We start from the raw sequence: 21,948 nt of genomic DNA, 5'->3' as shown, positions 1-21,948 counted from the left end.
CAACAGAGTGGATCAGAACATAGCATTTTGCAGGCAGAGCTGTGTGAAACCAGCGATTTCCACAACCAAGCACATGCCTGTGGGATGCTCAGCCCCATGTCTGGCTGCTCCTTCTTTGACTGGAGCCTCAAACTGAGCTGAGGTCCTTCCCTCAGCTCTCTCTGTCACAACTGGTGCACACAGAGCTGTTGTCCCAGGCCCCTGGACCTCTCCTGCCACAACACACCACCACCACTGTGGGTGATGAATGATGGTTCCCACCCCCAGGCCTGTGGCAGAGCCTGGGCCCTGTCCCTGCTGCACTGCTGTCCCACCTGGCCCAGCAGGCTGTAGTCCAGATCTGTCCTCAGCTCCACTCCTCCCGTGTTGCCCAGCGGGGGCAGCCAGTGCTGGATCATGGCCCGTCGTGCCTCTTGACTTGGGAGGTCGACCAGAATCCTCTTTTCCAAGCGCCGCAGCATGGCAGAATCCAGCTCCCTGCGTGCAAAGCGAGAAAGGAATCACCTCAGCTCATCCTCCTTACTGCAGAGACACAGCTCGGAGCTCCTGACTGCAGGGGCTGACGTTTTCCTGCCCCACCTGTAACTGTGTCAACCTAGTTTCAAAAAAAACCAACAACCCCAAACCATAAAGGATTGATTATGCAGTATGTTCCTGTTGGCAATAGGCTGGATTGTCACAATGAGGTTAAACAATAACAATCAGGAGCTACTGTAGTTGTCTTCCTTGGCCCTGGCACTCCTCTGCAGCAGTGTCTCATCAGCAAGAACCTGGCTGCTCTTTCTCCCTTTGCAATTAAGGAGACACTGCAAATTGTCTGGGGCTCTGTCAGGACTAATCAATTGCTACATTGTAAGGGGTGTTTAGTAGATACAAAACACAGAATGAAGGTCCTGCATGCAACTGCCAGGTTTATGGTGGAAGGACCTTGTTTTGAGACTGTTCCTGCAGTGCAAATTTTAAGTTACACAGCCACAAAGGAAAACATCCTTCTAGAAGGAGCATGTCAAGGGTGGACAGGCTGGATAAACGTGTGAGTGAGCCAAACCCCATGCTGCTGTCAACAACTCCCCCATGAAGGTGTTTTTCCTAAAAAGAGAGAAAAATGGAAAGAGGTAAAATACAAAAGATTATCATCACTCTTCATTTCTGCTTGTCTGTGCTGCACAAACGAAGCTTGAAAGAAAAATGGGTGTTTCTCTTCCATCCTTGTTGCATTTCGTCACCATCTAGAACTAGTCTTTCTTGCCAGTGCCGTGTTCCATCTCCCTGCACACCAGCTCCTCTGTCCTCCAAACACCAAATCTTCGTCTGCTTTTTCCACCCCTCAGGTGCCTTTCAGGTGTTGGCATCTGACAGTTGTGCAACCAGAAAACTGAACACCAGCTCCTACTGCAGTTCATCCCTCATCCCATTTGTAATGGGAATGACCCACAGGTACCCCAGCCATCCGTATAATTTTCAAGAATAAACATCTGCTGCAAAATATTTACTTACTCATAAGTTTCCAGAGCCTTCCAGGAGCTGCTCTGAGCTACTATAAAACCACAGAATGGTTGGGGTTGGAAAAGCCCTTTAAGCTCCACGAGTCCAACCATTCCCCCAGCACTGCCACAGCCACCACTAACCCTCAGCCCCATAGCTACAGGGCTTTGGGATCCAGCCAGGGATGGGGACTGCACCACTGCCCTGGGCAGCCTGGGACAGGGATGGACAGCCCTTGGGGGAAGAAATTGTTCCCCATCTCCAATCTAAACCTGCTCTGGGGCAACTTGAGCCCATTTCCTCTTGTTCCTTGTCACTTGCAGCTTGGAAGAAGAGAACAATGATCCTTCCAAGTGCTGTACAAACCTTCTCTACAGGCCTCATTCTGTCACAGCTTGTTACTTCTGTTTAAAATGTAGTCCTCACATCTTTTGAGAAACTCTCATCAGAGGGAAACATCAGAGGGAAGCGTTGCCACCCTTGCTGCCTCAGCAGGAGCCCACTGCTGAAGTACTCCTGCCCACTGCAGACTGGGACTGCAGGGACACTCCAGTAACCCTGCCCCTGCCTTTCCCTGAGGGAAACTTTTACCAGTAAAGTCAGCATGCAAGCAAGGATTCTTGGATGGATTCAGCTCCTCATCACTTTACAAGGAGCTCAAAGCCAGCTCGAGACAGATCTGTAGCAAACCAATAGAGCTGTTGCTGTCACCTTTGCTGACTTGTCTGTTTTTTAGTAGCAAATGTTTTCTACTGGCACAGCACATGATAGAGAATACCAAAAATAGGCTCCCAAATGGCTTCCACAGACTCAGCATGCCTGGCCCAGCTCAGTGGGAGCAGAAATGTCTCTCCCCAGAAAGGGCTTCTGTTCAGGAGAAGCTTGTTGCATGTGTGCTGAGCCAAGGGCAAGGAAAGCGAAGACTGGAAAAGCAGATCAACAGCAGCCCCGAGGACAACAGGAACTCACAGAATCATTTAGGCTGGAAAAGACCTTTGATTGAATTCACTCAGAATCAGATCCAACCCAGTGCTTCTGATCAAGGTCTCAGAAGGAAATACCAGGGTTTGCTAATCAATGGCTGTTGCTATGCTGATATTACTGCTGATACTTTTAGGCTAAGATGCTCTCCAATATTCAGTGTAATGCATCTCTCACTGGGTCCCACTCAGACCAGACAACCATTCTAGTCTCCACTCTCCTTACAAATGTATTTCTCAGCTCAACTTCTCCTTAAAATTGTTTTGCTTGGCTGAAAATCATTACTGTCTGGCTTACCAACCCCTTGGCTGTTATTTACTCATATTACTGTTCTCTACACAGACAGAGCAAAAGTCCTCAGGGTTTTAGAGGTGCCCATGCAGGTACTTTAAACAAACCACTCCTGAAGGGAAAGGACAATCACAGCCAGAGCCTCTACAAATCCTCTAAATGATGCTGTTTTCCACCACTACTCCTGCTTCAGAGCACCCGTGGAATGTCCCCCAAGATGACAGCCTCAGGAGCTTCCTATCTGTGTTCTGTAAGTCCATTGATAGACAGGAGTTGCTCTTTTTTACCCAGAAAGGTTGCAGTGACCCTACTTGTTGGCTAAAGAGGAAAATAAAGACACAATGTTTTTGTTATCTTAAGTATTTAGGTTGTTGGATGAATTGTTTGGTCAGTGATCAAACCCAAGGTTAAGTGGCATTAATCACAATAGAACAATAAACATCGAGCCAACCAAAATATTCTCTGAAATAATGGCCAATAAAAGCATTAAGAAATAAATGCTCACAAAAAGGCACACAAAGCTGTCATGGAACCTATAAAAGTGAGTGACTTCTTGGAGCTCCTCCAGGTTGACATCACAAGGCCTCGTGCTATGGTGTCACTCCCAAATTTCCTGAAGATGAACAAGGTGCCTGTTCTCATTTTCCAGAGGAGGAAGGGTTAGAACCAGTTTAGGTAGAAACTGAGAGACCCCCATAGCTCCTGAAGTGAACCCAGAAACAGCTGCCTGGTCCATAACCAACCCCTGCCAGGTGCCATCATCACCGCAGTGCTCTGGAGGAAAGGCACCAAGAACAAGGGAGCTTCTCATCCTTCCTGCCTCATCTCCTCCTGGGGAAGAGCTCCCACAACCTCAGGGCTTATTCTTGTTCCAAATCTTCTCCTGCTCTTCTTAGAGCTTCCCCACACCATCCTCTGTTCTCCATCCTCACAGTCCTCTGCTGTATGCACCCTGCACTGCTGAGAGCAAAGGGCTCACTACAGGGCAATCCCAGATCCCATCTGCACTTCAGAGCCCATCTCTTCTGGAACTCAGCCAAACACTCACAGCTGCGACAGACTCAGCTCACACAGAACAGGGCAGTATCAGCCTGCACCAAACTTCACCCACCTTGAGGGCAGGGAAGGGGAAGAAAGCAGCACTGTAGTGGATCCACATGATCGTATCAGTTCAAAAAGCCCTTTAAGCTCCTCAAGTCCAACCATTCCCCCAGCACTGCCACAGCCACCACTGACCCATGTCACAGCCCCATAGCTACAGGGCTTTGGGATCCCTCCAGGGATGGGGACTGCACCACTGCCCTGGGCAGCCCTTAGGGGAAGAAACTGTTCCCCATCTCCAATCTAAACCTGCCCTGGTGCAACTTGAGGTCATTTCTTCTTTCTCATTCTGTTGCTTGTAGCTCAGGAGCAGAAACCAAATCCACCCCTGGCCACAACCTCCTGTCAGGGAACTGCCAGCAGGATTCATGTCTCCCCTCAGCCTCCTTTTCTCCAGGCTGAACATCCCCATTCCCTCAGCCCCTCCCCAGCCCCTTGTGCTCCAGCCCCTTCCCCAGCTCTGTGCCCGGCTCTGGCCACGCTGCAGCCCCTCAGTGTCCCTGTGGCAGTGAGTGAGGGGCCCAGCACTGAGCACAGCCCTGGAGCTGCAGCCTCACCAGGGCCCAGTACAGGGGGACAATCCCTGCCCTGCTCCTGCTGCCACACCAGTGCTGCCACAAGCCAGGCTGCCCTTGGCCTTCTTGCCCCCCTGGCCACGCTACTGGCTTATGTTCAGCCCCCAGGCCCTTTCCCTCCAGCAGCTTTCCAGCCCCTCTGCCCCAGCCTGGAGCAGGGCCTGGGCTTGGTGTGGAACAAGGGAAGGACCCAGCACTCAGCTGTGTTGAGCCTCCTCCTGTTGCCCTCAGCCCCTCAGTCCAGCCTGGGCACATCCCGCTGTAGAGCCATCCTGCCCTCATGCACATCAACACCCCCACCCAGCTTCATGTCATCTGCAACCTCACTGAGTTGAATTACACGCACTAACACACTGGGAAACATTCACTACATGGTTAAGGATTACATTATTTCTTCTCTAATGAGGGTTTTTTCTCAACAAGTAATTTCTCAACAGAGGAGGCTGACCAGCAGCCAGCACTGGCTGAAGAGGAAGATCGATGGCTGCAGTGCAGCTTAGCACAGCACAAAGAGCTTTGTTTAGGCTTCTTTTCATTCATCTAAAAGCAGTTTGATACTCATTTTTTTCATGATCAATAAATATCCAAGTTAAACAAATCTCTTGAAATCCAGCTTAACATTAGATGTTTGCAGGAGCACAGGGCTGTGACCTCAGGGCACAAGTCTGCTGGGGAGCAGCTGAGGGCCCAGGGGCTGTTCAGCCTGGGCGAGAGGAGGCTAAGGGGAGATCTTGCTCTTGGCAACTCCCTGACAGAAGGTTGTGGCCAGGATGGGGTCATTCTCTACTCCCAAGCTACAAAGACAAGTGGAAATGGCCTCAAGTTGCATCAGGGCAGGTTTAGATTGGAACTGAGGAACAATTTCTTCCCCCAAGGGCTGTCCAGCGCTGTCCCAGGCTGCCCAGGGCAGTGGTGCAGTCCCCATCCCTGGAGGGATCCCAAAGCCCTGTAGCTGTGGGGCTGAGGGACATGGGTTAGTGGTGGCTGTGGCAGTGCTGGGGGAATGGCTGGACTTGAGGAGCTGAAAGGGCTTTTCCAACTGAAACAATTCTGTGATTCTACGATTCAAACCCCTCCAACATCTCTGGAAGCAGATACTCACAAATTGCTGGAGGCTGTGACTATCAGTGATGATGTGTGTCACCAGCTTTCCATCTCCCTAAAACATCTTTTCACACACAACCACAGCTACTTCTAAAGCACATCCTCTGCAGCAGGCACACTCAGTGCTGAGTCCTGCCCTTGGGCCACACCAAGCCCAGGCAAAGAGGCTGGGGCAGAGGGGGTGGAAAGCTGCTGCAGGGAAAGGGCCTGGGGGAGTTGGTGCCAGTGGCTGAACAGGAGCCAGCAGCGTGCCCAGGTGGGTAAGAAGGCCAAGGGCAGCCTGGCTTGTATCAGCACTGGGGTGGCAGCAGGAGCAGGGCAGGGATTGTGCCTCTGTGCTGGGCTCTGGTGAGGCTGCAGCTCCAGGGCTGTGTCAGTGCTGGGCCCCTCACTCACTGCCACAGGGACACTGAGGGGCTGCAGCGTGGCCAGAGCCGGGCACAGAGCTGGGGAAGGGGCTGGAGCACAAGGGGCTGGGGAGGGGCTGAGGGAATGAGGGTGTTGAACCTGGGGCCTGAGGGGAGACAGGAGCACTCTCTGACACTCCCTGACAGGAGGTTGTGGCCAGGGGTGGATTTGGTTTCTGCTCCTGAGCTACAAGTGACAAGACAAGAGGAAAGAGCCTTGAAGGTCTTTTCCAGCCTAAATGATCCTAAAATCCCGTTCTATGATTCTCTGAATATTTTGCCACTTTGGCTCTCAAATTTGAGCAGGCAAGATGTCTGTCTTGTGGCTCTCAGAAACATCTTTCCTTGATTGTTTTCGGAACAGATGATTTAGCATTAGAAAAGAAAAAGTAGAGGGAAAGACAGGCTTGCAGAGGGAGGCAGAGTGGGTCTCTTCCCAGGGGCACAAACTTCAGCCTCTGCAGCAACACCTGCTAGTGGGCTCCACCAGGTATTTCTCAGACCATGGTTTGAACTTCCCAGGAAACCAAACCGCTGTCTCCTTTTCAGATTCCTAGCTTGAGCACCTCTGTGTGTCAGAAGTGAATGGCCCCACTTAGGTCCACGTGCCTTTAGAGACAGAGATACCAAGAAAGACCTGATGATCAGCAGAATGGAAAAACATTAGGCATTCAGTGTACTCCGAGGCAGACACCTTGTATTTCTCTGCTTCCTGTGTACTTCAGAGAAAAGAAGAAAAAAACCCCTTGTTATGCATAAGAATGTCTCATTTTTTTTTCAGACATCTGCATCTGAGACTGTCCGTCACCAAATAGCCAATATCCACAGCCTGAGGTTCTCCTCTCTGCTTCAATGGACATCTTTCTCAGAAGGAAAAGATGTTCTACTGAAGGTTTCATGGATCTATAGCCCAGGGATACAAGGAGCACTAGAAGTTCCATTTAAACATGAGGAAAAACTGTTTCAGTGTGAGGTGAGGGAGCCCTGGCCCAGCTGCCCAGAGGGGTTGTAGAGGCTCCTCTCTGGAGGTCTTCAACACCCACCTGGACACGTTCCTGTGTGATCTGATCCAGGTGACCCTGCTTCTGCAGGGGGGTTGGACTGGATGATCTCTAAAGGTCCCTTCCAACCCCTACCATTCTGTGATTCTATGAATCTCAGGGCAGGCAGAAATCCACACTACTTCCAAACCTATGACAATTAACTTCAAAACCAAGTCACGTGCTTCAAAACTCTGTGCAGGCATTGGCTTCTACTCTGGAACATGATCAGTGAGCTACAGATAAAACTGTTCAAAACAGCTGTGCTTAACCAACAGCCAGTGTTCTCATGTTCTACTCGGAAGCATTTGATAATGGTTTGTGTTAACAGAAAACATATATCACAGTAGCTCAAACCAGTGATCAAGTCAGATGATGGTGCTGGGTCTGTCAGTGGCCATGGCAGATGCTAGTCAAGGAGGGCACATGAGCTGGCCATTTTCTGCTGTCTGTTGGACCCCTTCACCAAGCACTTCAGCTGTTACACTACAAATTTTACCTCCCTACCCCATCCTCTCCTGTCTCTCCTGTTCTCAAGCCAAATCCTACCTCTCTGGAGAACCAAAGATGAAGTGTCCTAGTTCCAATCACTCATTCTTCTAGTCCAAATTGTGTTAAAGAAAATGAAGAATTTTGTCCCTCAACTTTTAAAAGTCACATTGATACCAACAAAATCCAACATTTCTATTTATGGAGTGTCCTTCTAAGCACTGGATGTTTTAAGCACCTTACAGTTCCAGGCTGAAACCCTTCTTAGCTTAAACATAGTAAATAACTTGCCCATAAAGTCAAATATTCCATTTTAAATATTAGCAGCTGGTGGGCCAGCATATGCTGCCTTTATTACAGATTATTCTCATGTGGCACAAATAGCAAGAACTATAGAGTTTAAAAGTAAAAGCTCCAAATTAATCTTTAAATGCTTTAACCAAATATCAAGGCTTTTTCTGCAAAAGTCTAAATAAAATCTTTATCTGTGCTTAGAAGCTCATGCAAATGTATTCAAAATGTACTCTCTGGATCTCTTACCATGGCAGATTGGAAGCTGCTAAAACAAATACAAGATCATCAGATCGGGCCAAGCCATCCATCTGCACCAGTAATTCTGTTTTCATCCGCCGACTTCCTTCGTGTTCACCACTACCAAGATTCAGAGAAACATTATTCTCTCAGGGCATTAAAGTAATCATCTTTATTTATACAGTGTCACTCACAGCAACTGAGCCCTTCTCACAGGTTTGCCCCAGTTCAAAGCATGATTAAGCTCCATTAGCTAACATCTAAGCATTAAAAATCGAGCTTTTTAATGATTACTTAAATGGACTCTTCTCGGTGCATTAAAGTGAGGAGAATTCACTATTACTGAACCCAAAGAAAATATCTGGGTTTTTTTTTTTCCCCCTTCATATTAATCTCCATGTAACATTGATGTTTGCTGGGAAACAGCCAAGGCTTTGATCCATCTGTGCAGGAGAATTTTCATAACGTGACAATTGCATTAAGTAACTGACACACCTACCTATTCAGGGCAGCTGCTGGCCTTTGTCTGTAGGTGAATGTGAAGGCCACAAGCAGTTACACCTACTACTGAACTCAGTATTTCACATCATGTTCTACCAGAAGCAGGCAGAAGAATATGCCAAATGGAAATGTATTTAAAAACAGGGCACAGACCACACAGAAAATGCCTCAAGGAGAAGAAGGAAAAGAACTTAAGCAAAGTGCCATGAATTCTGGCCCTGATCCACGTAACCCAATTTGCAGGAAAACCAATTTGAACTCCTGGTCCCCAGTTGTGAAGTCTTGGTAACTCCTGGATCAAACCCAGGGAAAACATCAAGGCCTTAGAGCGTTAAGAGCTACAGTTCAGGTTTAAAGGCTTATTTCTCCAAAAGCACTCACTCATTGGTGCCAAGTCAATGTTTGATAAGGATTTGTAAGAATAACTACATTATCTTAGCTAAATCTCTGTATTAAAATACATAATCCAGTGATGTTAATGAGAGCTTTTAAAAGTACACATGAAGGTAAAGTTTGGCCCCTAATTTATAGTTTTAACTGACAGTTATTGCCAGTTGTATCTTTACTATTTACATTTTCTACTTATAAATCTTTTTGAGCATATAATTTACAGTATGTAAAATCCACTCTCATGGGCTCCTAATGGTTATAACAATACTTTTATACTTGTCCTGCTTCTTCTTCACCTCTAACCTTTTCTATCTGTTTGTAACTATAAAAACTGTCTACACCAGGGATGGCAGCAATAACATCCTCACATTCATGCATCCAGAAGCCCTGAATATGCCATCAGAATCCACCCCATTGATGAAAATGCCATTCCACCATCTACACTCCATCCTATCCTGCTGTGCCTAAGTCTGTCCAAAGAGTCACTGCTTTTATTTCCACTGCAACTCTCTTCATTTTGAAGTACAGCATCAGTAGTTACCCACTCTTGTACCTTCCTCCTCCTCACAGTCTTGCTGGACTCACAGTCCCTTGCTAATCTTCACGCAACTTGTCTCTCACTCTTGCTTCTCCACTGATCTCATCTGCTGTGAATGAAACCACCTCTGCAGCCCACTCTTTAGGCCCCCACAGTGTGTGCCATGCTCCCATGAAGCAGTGCTATCAGAGCTGATGGACATCCTGACAGTAACATGCTGTGAGGGTCCGAAAATTGACAACACAGACAAACAAAAAATGCTCAGTAGAAAGTCAAGGAAATTACCATTAGCACTCAAAGGAATTCTAATGTCAATAAAACCCAAGGACTAGTCTTTCAGGGGTCCAGTCATGGAAACACAGAATCACAGAATCACTTAATTTGGAAAAGCTCTTTAAGCTCCTCAAGTCCAGCTGTTCCCCCAGCACTGCCACAGCCACCACTGACCCATGTCCCTCAGCCCCACAGCTACACGGTTTGGGATCCCTCCAAGGATGGGAACTACACCACTGCCCTGGGCAGCCTGGGACAGGACTAGACAACATTTTTGGGGAAGAAATCATTCCCCATTTCTAATCTAAACCTGCCCTGGTACAACTGGAGGCTGTTTCCTCTTGTCCTGTCCCTTGTAGCTTGGAAGCAGAGACCAACCTCTCCTGGCCACAAACTCTTGTCAGGGAGTTGCTGAGAGCAAGAAAGTCTCCCCTCAGCCTCCTCTTCTCCAATCTGAACACCCCCAGGGCCCTCCAGCCTGTCAGACTCATGCTCCAGACCCTTTCCCATCTCCATCACCCTTCTAAAGGAAGATCTGCTGCTCTTGGAGTTTCTAGAGTAGCCTCAGTCTTTAATTTAGCTAAGATTTGTTCCTGACAGGTACACTGTAATTAAATGTCAGTCAGCACCTGAACACACACACACACTATTGAAAAGATGCAGTAAAAAGGGGACAAATATTGTCCTATAGCCATAGGAAGCAGTCTGATCAGTTACCCATAAGCAGTGCCTCTTTGACTCATAACTGACTCCAGCTCATCCAAGAAGATGGTGGAAGGAGCATGGTACCGGGCAAGCTCAAATAACACCTGTTTAGAGAGAAGAATATATGTGAAAGAAAGGATAAACTGACATAAAAAGGCATAAGGGCCACTGGCACAGAAGATAAGTAACCCACATTCCAAACTTGTAGGAGAAAAAAAAGGTATTTGTTGGGAAAATGCTGTGTGGGCTGAAAGTCCCTGAATCCTCTCAAATTCTGAAAGGTTTGTAATGGAGATATAAAGAACACAGCCTTGTAATCCTGCCTTAGATGTAAATCTTTCCAGCTAAATCCTATCAGAGTACCCTGCAAATAATGGGATAGAAGAAAATGATCCATCAGAGGATTCTGGGAACTCCTAAATTGTTACCAGAGATTAAACATCCGTCTTCTGTTGCTGCTTCATTTGTAGTTTTTTGTTAAATAAGGACTTGAGAAAAAAATTATGAGTCAGCTGACCCAAAACAAAAGAAAATGGCCTGATTCTCTTGATAAGAATCCAGTAGTTTTTTTGTTGTTCCTGGTGCAAACAAACCTAAACTGCTTGAACAATCAAGATTAAAAAAAACAGGAATATTAAGCTGACATAAAAAGTGTGGCTTTGGAGAGAGAAGTTTCATCATCTCTCTGTAGACGTGGAGAGACAGTTCTTCTAGTTTTAAATAAATATGATTAACAGTATATTTTAATCCAGCACTTTTTAACCTTAACACTTGAAAAAATGAAGTTGAGAAGGTGTATATTATGTTCTACATTTTGGATATGAAACACAGGGTTTAATTTATTTGCCCAGACTCACGAGTAGGCTGTGACTAGCCTACAACTTTCCTACTGTCATGGTTTAGCAAGGAGCAGCTTTTGCTTGGTAACAGCGAGAGCGGGTTGCAGTGAAGATACAGTAAAGAGCTTTTGGCCTCTCCCCTGGCTCCTGGATTCAGACCCACCTCTGGCCCGGCTGGGCCAATCTGGCACCTCTGCCAGCACTATTTAGGGACGGGAATTTGAAGTACTGGCAGGAGGTGTAAGAGTGATACAAGATGGAGGTGACCATGCAGATCCCACAGTCAGAGAAGGAGGAAGGAAGGAGGAGCACCAGACCAGAGACCCCTCTGCAAGCTGTGGTGAGAATGCAGCTGTACCCCTACAACCTACGGAGACCCATGGCAGGACTGAGAGCCACCAGCTGCTCTGTGTGAGTGCAGCCAGATGGGTGAGGGACTGTGTGGGGAGGGGCCATGGCACAGGCCGTGCTGGAGCCTGCAGGCCCAGAGCAGCCCCACACGAGAGGCAGAGAGGAGCTGCAGCCTCTGGGATGAATGCAGGTCGGAGCAGCCTGGGCAGGGCTGTGTGTGTGTGAGGTACCCCATGGACATGCAGGGAGGAGGGGTGCAGAGCCACCTGCCCTGAGGAGGGACAAATGGCAGAAGCCATCAGGAACAGACTGACTGAAACCCTCACTCCCTGCCCCCCTGGGCCTCTCAGGGTGGGAGGAGGTAAAACCACCAGGATCAGGGCTCTGAGCCCAGGAAGAAGGGAGGAGTGGGGACAAGGTGGTCTAAAAGGGCCTAAAGGGTCTAAAAGGGTCGGACTCTGCATTGTTGTCCCACTCTGTGTTGTTCTATGTTTGCTATGTTTTGGGGTTTTATGGTTATGTTTTAGTTGGTGGTGGATTAAACTATTTTCTGTTTTCTTTCCCAAGCCCAGTAGCCTGGTCTGTTTTGTCCTGAACCTTAAGTGGCAACTAAGCTCTCCTTGCCCTTTGGCAATCCTCAGCCTCTTCAGTACTTGAGGCTAATCTCAATTGGTCTTTTGTTCCCTGATGGGGAACCTAAACCACAACACCTACAAATCTGTAATATCCAATCACACCAATGCAGCTGAGAACTGAGGAAAAGAGGATGGGTGGACGTGCCTCCAAATGTCCACAAAGACACTTTACACAACTTCAGAGAACTCCTGCACCAGCCTCATGGGATTCCATTCACACAATACTGTTCCCCAAGCCGTCCAGATCCACGATCTTATTTCATTTTCTGATTCTGCCAAAACCTCAGCTGTCAAAAACTCAGTATCATTGTAAATGCTGTAGCCTGTTCACAGAAACCTTCTGTGCAATGGTGTCAGAAAACAAGACTGTCCCATCCCTACTCCTGCCAGAAGGGAACTCCTTAGGAAGATAATGAGACAGATGTCAAGAGGATCAATGACAGTCGAGGGGAATGTCAGAAGAAAAATGTGCCATTTTAAAGGATGAAGCACACCTGAAGAATACTTATGTTGCAGACATTGCCTAAATTTCAAGAGAGATTAAGAATGTTAGTAATGCCCTTTGCCAAGTGCAATCTGTTACGATTCTTCATTTTCAAGAGCTCTGTATTTATCTCAAGTGTAGCCTAAGAGATGAGTGTAAAGGAAAACTAAGAGCTTGTGAATTTCTTACTGAAATGGTGGACATTATGGAGAGATGAGGATCTTAGGGCAAGGATGCTACACCTGAATCCCTGCATTTTTTTGCATTCCTGTCCAGCCACACATGCTACTTCCTAGCCTATATGCAAAAATCAATACACTATCAAACTACCTTCCTTAAAACAGTATTTGCAGCTGAGTTTGACTGTGTTTCCTTGTGACAAGAGAATTCATTGTCAATTCTGTGCCATGAAGACAAAGAAGGGTAGGGAATTTGGGAACCTGAATAACATTTTGTAAGGAGCCTAGGAGACAATACTTGCAGAAAGGAGGTGAAGCACTTTGAAGGGGTCACTAAGCAAACACTGCTTTAGTGTTTTTACAGACAGAACTCTCCTTGTCTTCCTTTATTCAGTGAGTCAAAAATGCTGCCATCAGGACATTTGCCTTGTCTTGCATTGCAGAACTAAAATTCCATGGCAATTATTGGAGGAATACTCATGTTCCAGTTCTGTGTTAAACTCCAGTTCTTTAAGTGGGAAGCTGGTGTTTGTCAAAGTGTAACAAATGAGATAATAATTCTTACCCGGACGAGTTTTTCTGAGTCACCCCTCCACTTGCTGACAATGGTGGATGCTGATATGTTGAAAAAGGTTGTGTTGCATTCTGTGGCAACAGCCTTAGCAAGCAAAGTTTTTCCAGTACCTACAAACAACACCATTGAAGAAATTCACTCCCTACAGAAATACAATGCAAATGTTTTGATAATTCCCCTCATCCTACTGCCAGTCAGATAAAAACAGTAAAACAGAAAAAGTCACAGAATCATGGAATGGTTTGGGCTGAAAGGAGCTTGAAATGCTACCTAGACCAATCCCTTTGCCATGGGCAGGCACATCTTCAACCAGACCAGGTTGCTCAGAGCCCCATCCAACCTGACCTGGGATGTTTCCAGGGATGGGGCATTGATCTCCTCTCTGGGCTGCCTGTGCCAGGGCCTCATCACCCTCACAGTAAAGCATTTCCTCCTTAGATCTAGCCTGGATCTTCCCTCTTATAGTGTAAACCCATGACACCTTGTCCTATGGCTACACTCCCTGCAACATACTCTGTCCCAACTTCCTTATAAGCCCTCTTTAAGTACTGAAAGTCCACAATAAGGTCTCCTTAAAGACTTAGGTGTAGAAATAGCCTAAGATTGTGAGGAAGACAGACAGACAGGTTTTAGTGTCAGGCACATAGGTAACAACAACGTTAATCCAACATAGTCTCCTTTTATTTCACATTACAGAATGTGCTCTTTATTAACACATTTCATCTAATTAGCACCAATGATTTATCCATGGGACAAACCCAGAGGCTGTGACATACAAACAAACATGGTATGAAGCTCTCCATACCTGGTGGTCCATACAGCAGTAATCCTTTCCAAGGAGACAGAATGCCAGTAAACAGTTGTGGATACTGTGGAAACAGAAAAGTAACCTATAACAAAATACAAAGGATTCTAATTCCTGCCTCTCCTGCTTCCAACATATTCAGGAAACCTAAGAAATTTGAACAGTGAGATAAAATCCCTCCAAAACAATATAATACATATGGAACAGGCTGCCCAGAGGGGCTGTGGCTGCCCCATCCCTGGAAGTGTTCAAGGGTGGGTTGGATTGGGCTTGGAGCAACCAGGGCCAGTGGAAGGTGTCCCTGCCCATGGCAGGGAGTTGGAACTGGATGAGCTTTAAGGTCCTTTCCAACCCAAACCAGTCTATGACGCTATAAAATGATCCAAGTACTGATAAAAATACTGTATTTACCATCTGTTTTAAGTGAATTCTTCTAACACAATTGCTTTGCTATTCTGTTCTATAAGTCATTTTCCCACTGAATTAATACAGCTACAATCCAGGACCTCTTACATTGCCAAAGGTGCCAAAGAACATGACTTGATAATCAGAATTTTCATACTGAAAGGCCATTTTCCTGCAGAAGGATGCATACATCCTTGTCAGATGAAACAGAAACAGGAATAGTTCTAACACGAACTGCCTACAAATGCATGGAAATAGTGGGAACCACTGTAATTATAAGTACAATGCTAACAAGACCAATAGTTTCTCCAACCTATTTAGCACCTTCCTTACCCTTATGGGATAAACAACTGCCTCCTTGACTAGCCTTTTAGCTGCATCCAGTCCAATAATATCATCCCACTTCACATTTGGATTATGGAGATAAATGTCCTGCAACATACATCACATCCTGTTAGTAACACTTCTTCTACACTTGAGAAATTACCTCTACTCAGTTATTAAGAGTGTATTGACACAAATGTTTAACCCTATGTACTAGGGACCTCCCAAGCACACACAGTAATCATTTCTGCAGAGCTGCTACCTTGTATCTTGATTCACCTCAAGACCACAGTTTCCCTCAGAACATAGACATGGACAAAGCTATATGCTGAGCAATTCCATTTCTGGGATCTGTTTTCTGTTAGTTAGTTTCAGTCACCTGCTAATATCTATCATGGTACGGAGGTTTGTGAACCCTGCTGTCTTGTCTCTGATGATGGCAAGTTATGGATGTAAACAAAAAGCATAAGCAATAGGAGTGTTTATGTTATTCATGGGGCAGATACATTGATTCATACCGTGCTCAGTGATGGGTCCTTCACTGCCAGAGGGACACTGAGGGGCTGCAGTGTGGCCAGAGCCAGGCAGCAGAGCTGGGGAAGGGGATGGAGCACAAGAGTGATGGGGATCAGCTGAAGGCCCTGAAGAAGAGGAGGCTGAGGAGAGACATAATCACTCTCTGCAACTCCCGGACACGAGGCTGTGGCCATAAGGGGGTCAGTCTGTGCTCCTGAGCTACAAGTGACAGGACAAGAGGAAACACCCTGAAGCTCTGTCAAGGGAGGTGGAGATTGAAGACTGGTAACAATTAATTCACCCAAAGAGTTGTCCAGCCCTGTCCAAGGCTGCCCAGGGCAGTGGTGCAGTTCCATCCCTGGAGGGATCCCAAAGCCCTGTAGCTGTGGGGCTGAGGGACACGGGTTAGTGGTGGCTGTGACAGTGCTGGGGGAATGGTTGGACTCAATGACCTTAAAGGGCTTTTCCAACCTCAACAATTCTGTGATATTTACTTCCACCAGCACTTGCAACTGAAGGACATTGATAAATAAAATGACATCTCAGTCTTCAAGTTCAAACACCCTCTGACGTTCATTCTTTAGTGAATTTCTCTTATGCCTTGTTTAAACATGCTTTTTCTGCAGGAATTCCACCATTTAATCACGTGCCAAATGAAAATACTATTGTTTGTTTTAAACTTGATTCTCAGTAACTTTGTGGCTTCACCTTTTACTTATGTTAGTAATAAGTGACACTGAGAAACTGCTATTCACTCCTCAGTTTGCCAGTTTTATATACTGTAAGAAAAGCAGTGAGAAACTCCGTAACAGGATGAAAAATTTCCCCTAAGTATCCATCAAATATAGTCAGTAATTAGTCTACGCCCTGAAGCACTCACTAAATTAATTTCATTTCACTTCTCAAACTTTTCAAGTCTTCTATGAATCTTTCCAGTTGCCTCAGCAATATTTTGTAGCTTTGCGTTCCAGAGACTAATCGTTCTGCAGAAAATATCATACCCTCAATACAAGTATTTGGGATAAATTCTGCTCTCCAACAAGAACAGGGAGTCCCCCAGAGGCTGAAAAAAATTGCTATGCTTATATCCAAGGGGAAAATTTGATTTAACACAATCAGAATAAATATTTATAGATGAGACTTTTTGTTTCTATTAACAGCAAATTAAGATGAATCAGATTTATGACACTAAGTAGAGACTTCCATAACCATTTCCAAATTAAATTAGATTTGTGTTGTGAAGTAGATACCATATGCTATTTATTTTTATTGATTTACAGTGTTGATTACCACAGCAACTAGGAACATACCAGCACAATTTAACAAACATCCCATAACGAAGGTTAAAGCAACCCTATTGCTTTTTGCTGAAGTGGCAGCATCAATAACACTATTTTAAAGTTTGAACCTAAATTAAAAACCAGAGGGGAATTGAAATGACTGAGAATTTTCTTACTTTAAGGTTGGAAATTTCTTCTACTTCAGTCCCACTAAATTGCAACTGCAAAACTCGCAGACCGAGAATCTGGGCCATACACAGCTATAAAATAATCCATCAGCACAAGTCTTCAAGGGTCTTTTATCAGCTTGTTTAAAGTATGAGAGAGCAACAGCTGATGCCATTTCTGATGCTTAGATCCAGAGAGTCACAACACTACAAATATTTTGATACTATAAAGTCTTTTGGATAACTGCCTTGTGGGGTCTGGGAGACGATGCATGCAAAGCTTTTACCTGCTCCATAGCCACTGATCCCCAGTGGCTCAGGGTTTGTTTCCTCAACTGCATCTTGACCCATGAATGAAATGAAATGGCACTGACAATGTCAGTATTTCCTTAGGTGCCAAAGTGCTCGTCTGGAAGAATCTCCAGTCTGGCCTGGGATACAGTGCATTATTGATGCTGCTCATGCAGCTCTTGTGCTGGGATGAGGAAGACCCTACAGTCATATCATCTCTCAACTGCACCAAGCAAAAAAAGCCAAGGAGTGCAGCCAATGCAGCCATGTATTGTAAACAACGCAGGAATACCAATGTTTCATCACTGTGGTGTGTGGTATCTAGTACTCACATTCAGAATCAGGATTTTGCTGCCACACTGGCACATCATCCCCACTGAATACAGCCCAATGCCTGAATGGAAACTGCACTCACAGTGTTGACTCAAGGATTTTGCCCACCATTTGATCACAGTTAGCTAATACATTAGCTAATATATTTATATCTCTCTTTTCATCAAAGTATTGTACATTTTCTGTAGCAATCAGAACAAAGGGAAAAGCTATGATGGTCTCATGAGTACAGTACAATTAGATTACATGTTCCCCATTAGAAAGGAGCTGTTAATTACTTCCATTATGTATCAGAAAGAAACATCATTACATGTAAAGAAATTATTTGTTGGGAATCACAGAATCACAGTAAAGAAGAAGAATTTCATGATAAGAGTGTTTACTCTTGCACATTCAAGAATTAGCACTATCAGTGACAGCAGAAAACAAACCAAACAGCAATCTCGGATGACAAAGATAACCCAGATCTCTATACAACTGAGAGCTGATCTTACTTTGCTTACAACCATTGCAAGTTCTCTCATCTCGCCAGTCATGCCAATAAAAGCACTAAGGGGTTTCAATAACCGTTCCTAAAAAAAGACAAACAAAAGTTCTTGTCAGACTTTGATTATTTTTAAACAAACTATGAAACAGTTTCAAAAAAGCTGCTACATCATGATAATGTCAACTCCTAAAGCTGCAGAACTATGGATAATAAGATTTTGAGGCAAGCTATGTTTGCATTAACTCATCTTCTCATCTTACAGAATGTAATCCTGAATTCACATTAAAAGGAGCAACTCTTAGTGCACACGCCCTGCATAGGATAAGAGGAGTGAAAAACACAACTGTGGTCCACCACATTGCCACATACTCTGATTTGAAAGTCTCTTCCAGTGTTGCCATTGCCAGATGGAGTGGCACTGAGTAAGTTGGATTCACTGTCCTGGAAGCTACGGCTTGTGTCAAGGACTGATTACTGAAAGTTTCCATACAACCACCTAAATTCCACTGAGGTGAACACTAAACAAGGTACTGAATTCAAATGAACTGGAATTTCACCCTCAGATGTTCTGTGGCTTTCTGCAGGGTTTTTTTTATGGTGATTCATAAAGTATCACCTGTCTTTGGTGTCTTGTTCAAAGGGTAAACAACAGCTCACAAACTAGACCAGTGTCAGGTAGGATTGTCCATCCAAGAAGGAACTGTGTCAACCAGAAATCTAAGCCCTTTTCTAGCAGATGGGCATGAGGACATTCTGGTGATATTTTGGTTTGGTTTTTTTCCTGGTTATAAAAAATGATGTTCACTTTCATTGGATAGAAATATGAACAGACACACTTACTGAAGGATCCGGATCACAATTAACGCTGTTCAAGGCTATTCCATTTGATGATACAGTATCCTGAATCATTCCATGGAATTCAATTGCTTGGCCCTAAAGGAGAAAATCGTGTTTTGATTGGCTTTAACTGTTAAAACTGCAGTGGAACAAAATTTGCTTACCATTAATTACCTTCTTTACTGTATGTACCAGTCCTAACTATATCAAAAAACAACCACAAAATCTGTGGTAGCAATGGGAAAAGAACACACATCTCCTCGGTCATTGCAACGATTTAACTGCACAGCCTCTCATCATCTTACTCAGGAATTCACAATTTATCTTCAATTTCAGTTGCTACCACTGGATTTTGAAACTAAAAATATTTTTCCTTCTTAATGATGTTTAAAACACAGAAGCAGGGCCTCCAAGGCAAAGAATTGCTGCTCAAATCACAAAACTACCCCTTCAGCTAACTATACAGGGGCACTTTAGATAAAAGTAAACACAAAAATCTCACACTTGATATTTGTGACAAAACTCCACAGCTTTTTGCTAAGTGCACATTTCTGTCCTAAACCACATACCAGGTTTCCAGTAATCCTTCTTGGGTGTGCACTGTCTCCTCCACTTCTGTTGATTGCTGAGATGCTTAAGCCAAAGTCAGATTGCTCCAGAGTAACTGTGCTGCCATTATTCTAAAGAAAAATCAATTTTAAACGAGATGAGCTACAGATATCCCATTATAGATGTCATCCCACCTCTTCATACGTGCCCAGATGAGCTGTATCATTACATGGAAGCTGCAACAGTAACCCTGTATTTGTCAAGCACCGTTGTGTGTTTAGCCAGACTTCATCTGACTGCAGATGGCAGTGATGGAAGCCATGGCTCTAGAGTTCAGCATTCCAGTTCTTTCATGCATGTTACTGTAACTACATTTCATTGCAAGTTGTGGAAGTCTGGATTTTTCATAGCTATGAGAACACTGAATGAACAGTGGAAATAACATGTCAGTACAAGGCACAGTCTGTCAGCTCAGGAAAGAGCAGCTATTTTAGGATTATAAGTTACTTTGACATTCACTGCATATCAGTCACTGCTGTAATGTCCAAAAGCTATGGTTTTTAAAGGGTGAGAGAACTGGTCAGAGAGGAGATCAACCCTGTGCAGAAACAGAGACAAGGAATTAAAAAGAAATCTCAGTCCCTCAAAACTTGTAACTGATATGATGCGTGCCAACCAAGCTGCTGTTACCGTTCCCTCCTCTCTAAAGGACGGCAAGAAAGTCCCTTTACAGCAATTTTACCAAAATGAGACTTGCTAAAACTGAAAATCACAGAGCCAAATTATGTCCTCAGTCTCCAACACTTCATGTACCATGAAGGTGCTTATGACTGACACCAGTACTTGGTTTGATTGTCTTGCTTTCTGGCACTGAGGATTAATCTACTGGCACTAATAGGAAAACTCTGGTTGTTTCCAGTATGGTTTGGACTGTATGATTGCTTTTCCTCTAATTCTTGCCTGTGACTTGCTGTGCATCTCACAGCTAGAAAGCACATTCTCCTGAAGTCTTGCATCTATAACTCTTAAACCACATAATTAGTAAAACCCATTAGTTACTCAATTATTAATTGTGTAATGCACATCCTCTTGCTGCCTGTAGCCTATCAAAATAAAATCACATTAATTTCAACTGTAATGCTGCCAAGATAAAGCACAATTAAACCTGTTTGGGGCTTTCACTGGTGGATGATTTAAATTCTGTTGTACCCCCCGGTGAAGTTTTTGACAATGGTCGTTGCACTGTTTGATGTTTGACCCTTGAGACATTCTGTGAGGAACTTGCTGTCCTAGAATTAAAAAACCAGTATCTTGAGAAGCGTTCACAATTGTATTTTTTTTTTTCCTTTTAAAATGTCAAAAGATTAAAAGGCTTTAAATTGTTAGTTTTAAACAAAGCAGTTTTGGTCAAACTTTGGTCAAACCCTATATCTTACCTTATTCATATTACAGAACCTTTGCAAACTGTAACTCCATTTCAGAACTAAACAAGGATCTGGGGTTGTTTAGTCTGGAGAAGAGGAGACTGAGGGGGGATCTCATTCATATTTACAAATATCTAAGTGGTGGGTGTCAGGAGGTTGGGGCAGCACTTTGTTGTATCTAGTGACAGGACAAGGGGTGCTGGGATGAAGCTGGAACACAAAAAGTTCCATTTAAACATAAGTAAAAACTCCTTCACTACGAGGTGAGGGAGCCCTGGCCCAGGCTGCCCAGAGGGGTTGTGGAGTCTTCTTCCTTGAAGGTCTTCAAGACCCGCCTGGACATGTTCCTATGTGACCTGATCTAGGTGGGACCTGCTTTGGCAGAGGGGTTGGAATAGATGATCTCTAAAAGTCCCTTCAAACCTATCATTCTATAATTGCATGAAATCTCTATTTTCCCCTAAAAAGATACAGAAAAATGCACTGTGCAGTCAGCAGTGGGACTCTAAGCTTTAGTAGCCACACTGCTTATTGCTTTTACAGGAAAATTTTTCTGCTCAAAAAAACCCCCAGACATTTCTCTTACCTTCTTGGTCTTCCTCCAGCTCTCAGCTGTTGTTTATTTTCTGCTGTGGCAAAGTTAATATTAAAATGGAAAATAATTAAAGATATAAAAAGGTGACCTTTTTTTTTTTCCTTCAAAAATATTCTTGGGCACATGTTAATGACCTTGGAAATAACAAAGAATACTCAGGAGCAGTATGACTGTAAGTAAGGCAAGCTTGCAGCATTGTTTTAAAAGTAAACTGATATTAGAGAGAACTGTTCGGCTTCAGGCTTGTTGAGTTTTAGGTTCATTCAATTTTTGGTTTCTTTGCTTCGATTTTTAATCCAGTATCATTTTCACAGTGAAATGGACACTACCAGAAATTGGATTAAGCACAATAAACTAATTTAATGTATCACAAAGAATGTTTATTTAAGGCTAATAATTGGTCATTACTGAACTGGGAACTAAGAATTTACCTCACTCTTCTTAACAGTAATTTTATCATGC

At 44.5% G+C, this 21,948-nt stretch overlaps 1 protein-coding gene across 1 annotated transcript in view; it reads right to left on the bottom strand.

Annotated features, from left to right (window-relative positions):
• Positions 1–21,948, bottom strand: part of KATNAL2 (katanin catalytic subunit A1 like 2) — a 33,201-nt gene that overhangs the window by 1,880 nt on the left and 9,373 nt on the right. Inside the window, exons 4-14 of the mRNA XM_062018529.1 lie at positions 21,478–21,520; positions 20,633–20,756; positions 19,488–19,598; positions 18,922–19,014; positions 18,089–18,166; positions 15,017–15,115; positions 14,279–14,342; positions 13,465–13,583; positions 10,424–10,515; positions 8,014–8,124; positions 315–477 (exon numbers count right to left, since the gene is read on the bottom strand). Of these exons, the coding sequence (XP_061874513.1) occupies positions 315–477; positions 8,014–8,124; positions 10,424–10,515; positions 13,465–13,583; positions 14,279–14,342; positions 15,017–15,115; positions 18,089–18,166; positions 18,922–19,014; positions 19,488–19,598; positions 20,633–20,756; positions 21,478–21,520 (1,097 nt within the window). The remainder of the gene's footprint in view (positions 1–314; positions 478–8,013; positions 8,125–10,423; positions 10,516–13,464; positions 13,584–14,278; positions 14,343–15,016; positions 15,116–18,088; positions 18,167–18,921; positions 19,015–19,487; positions 19,599–20,632; positions 20,757–21,477; positions 21,521–21,948) is intronic.

Source organism: Colius striatus, chromosome Z, assembly GCF_028858725.1.
Source record: "Colius striatus isolate bColStr4 chromosome Z, bColStr4.1.hap1, whole genome shotgun sequence".
NCBI lineage: Eukaryota > Metazoa > Chordata > Aves > Coliiformes > Coliidae > Colius > Colius striatus.
Note: the sequence above shows the minus strand (reverse complement) of the source record. Positions and strands in the feature narration are given on the sequence as shown.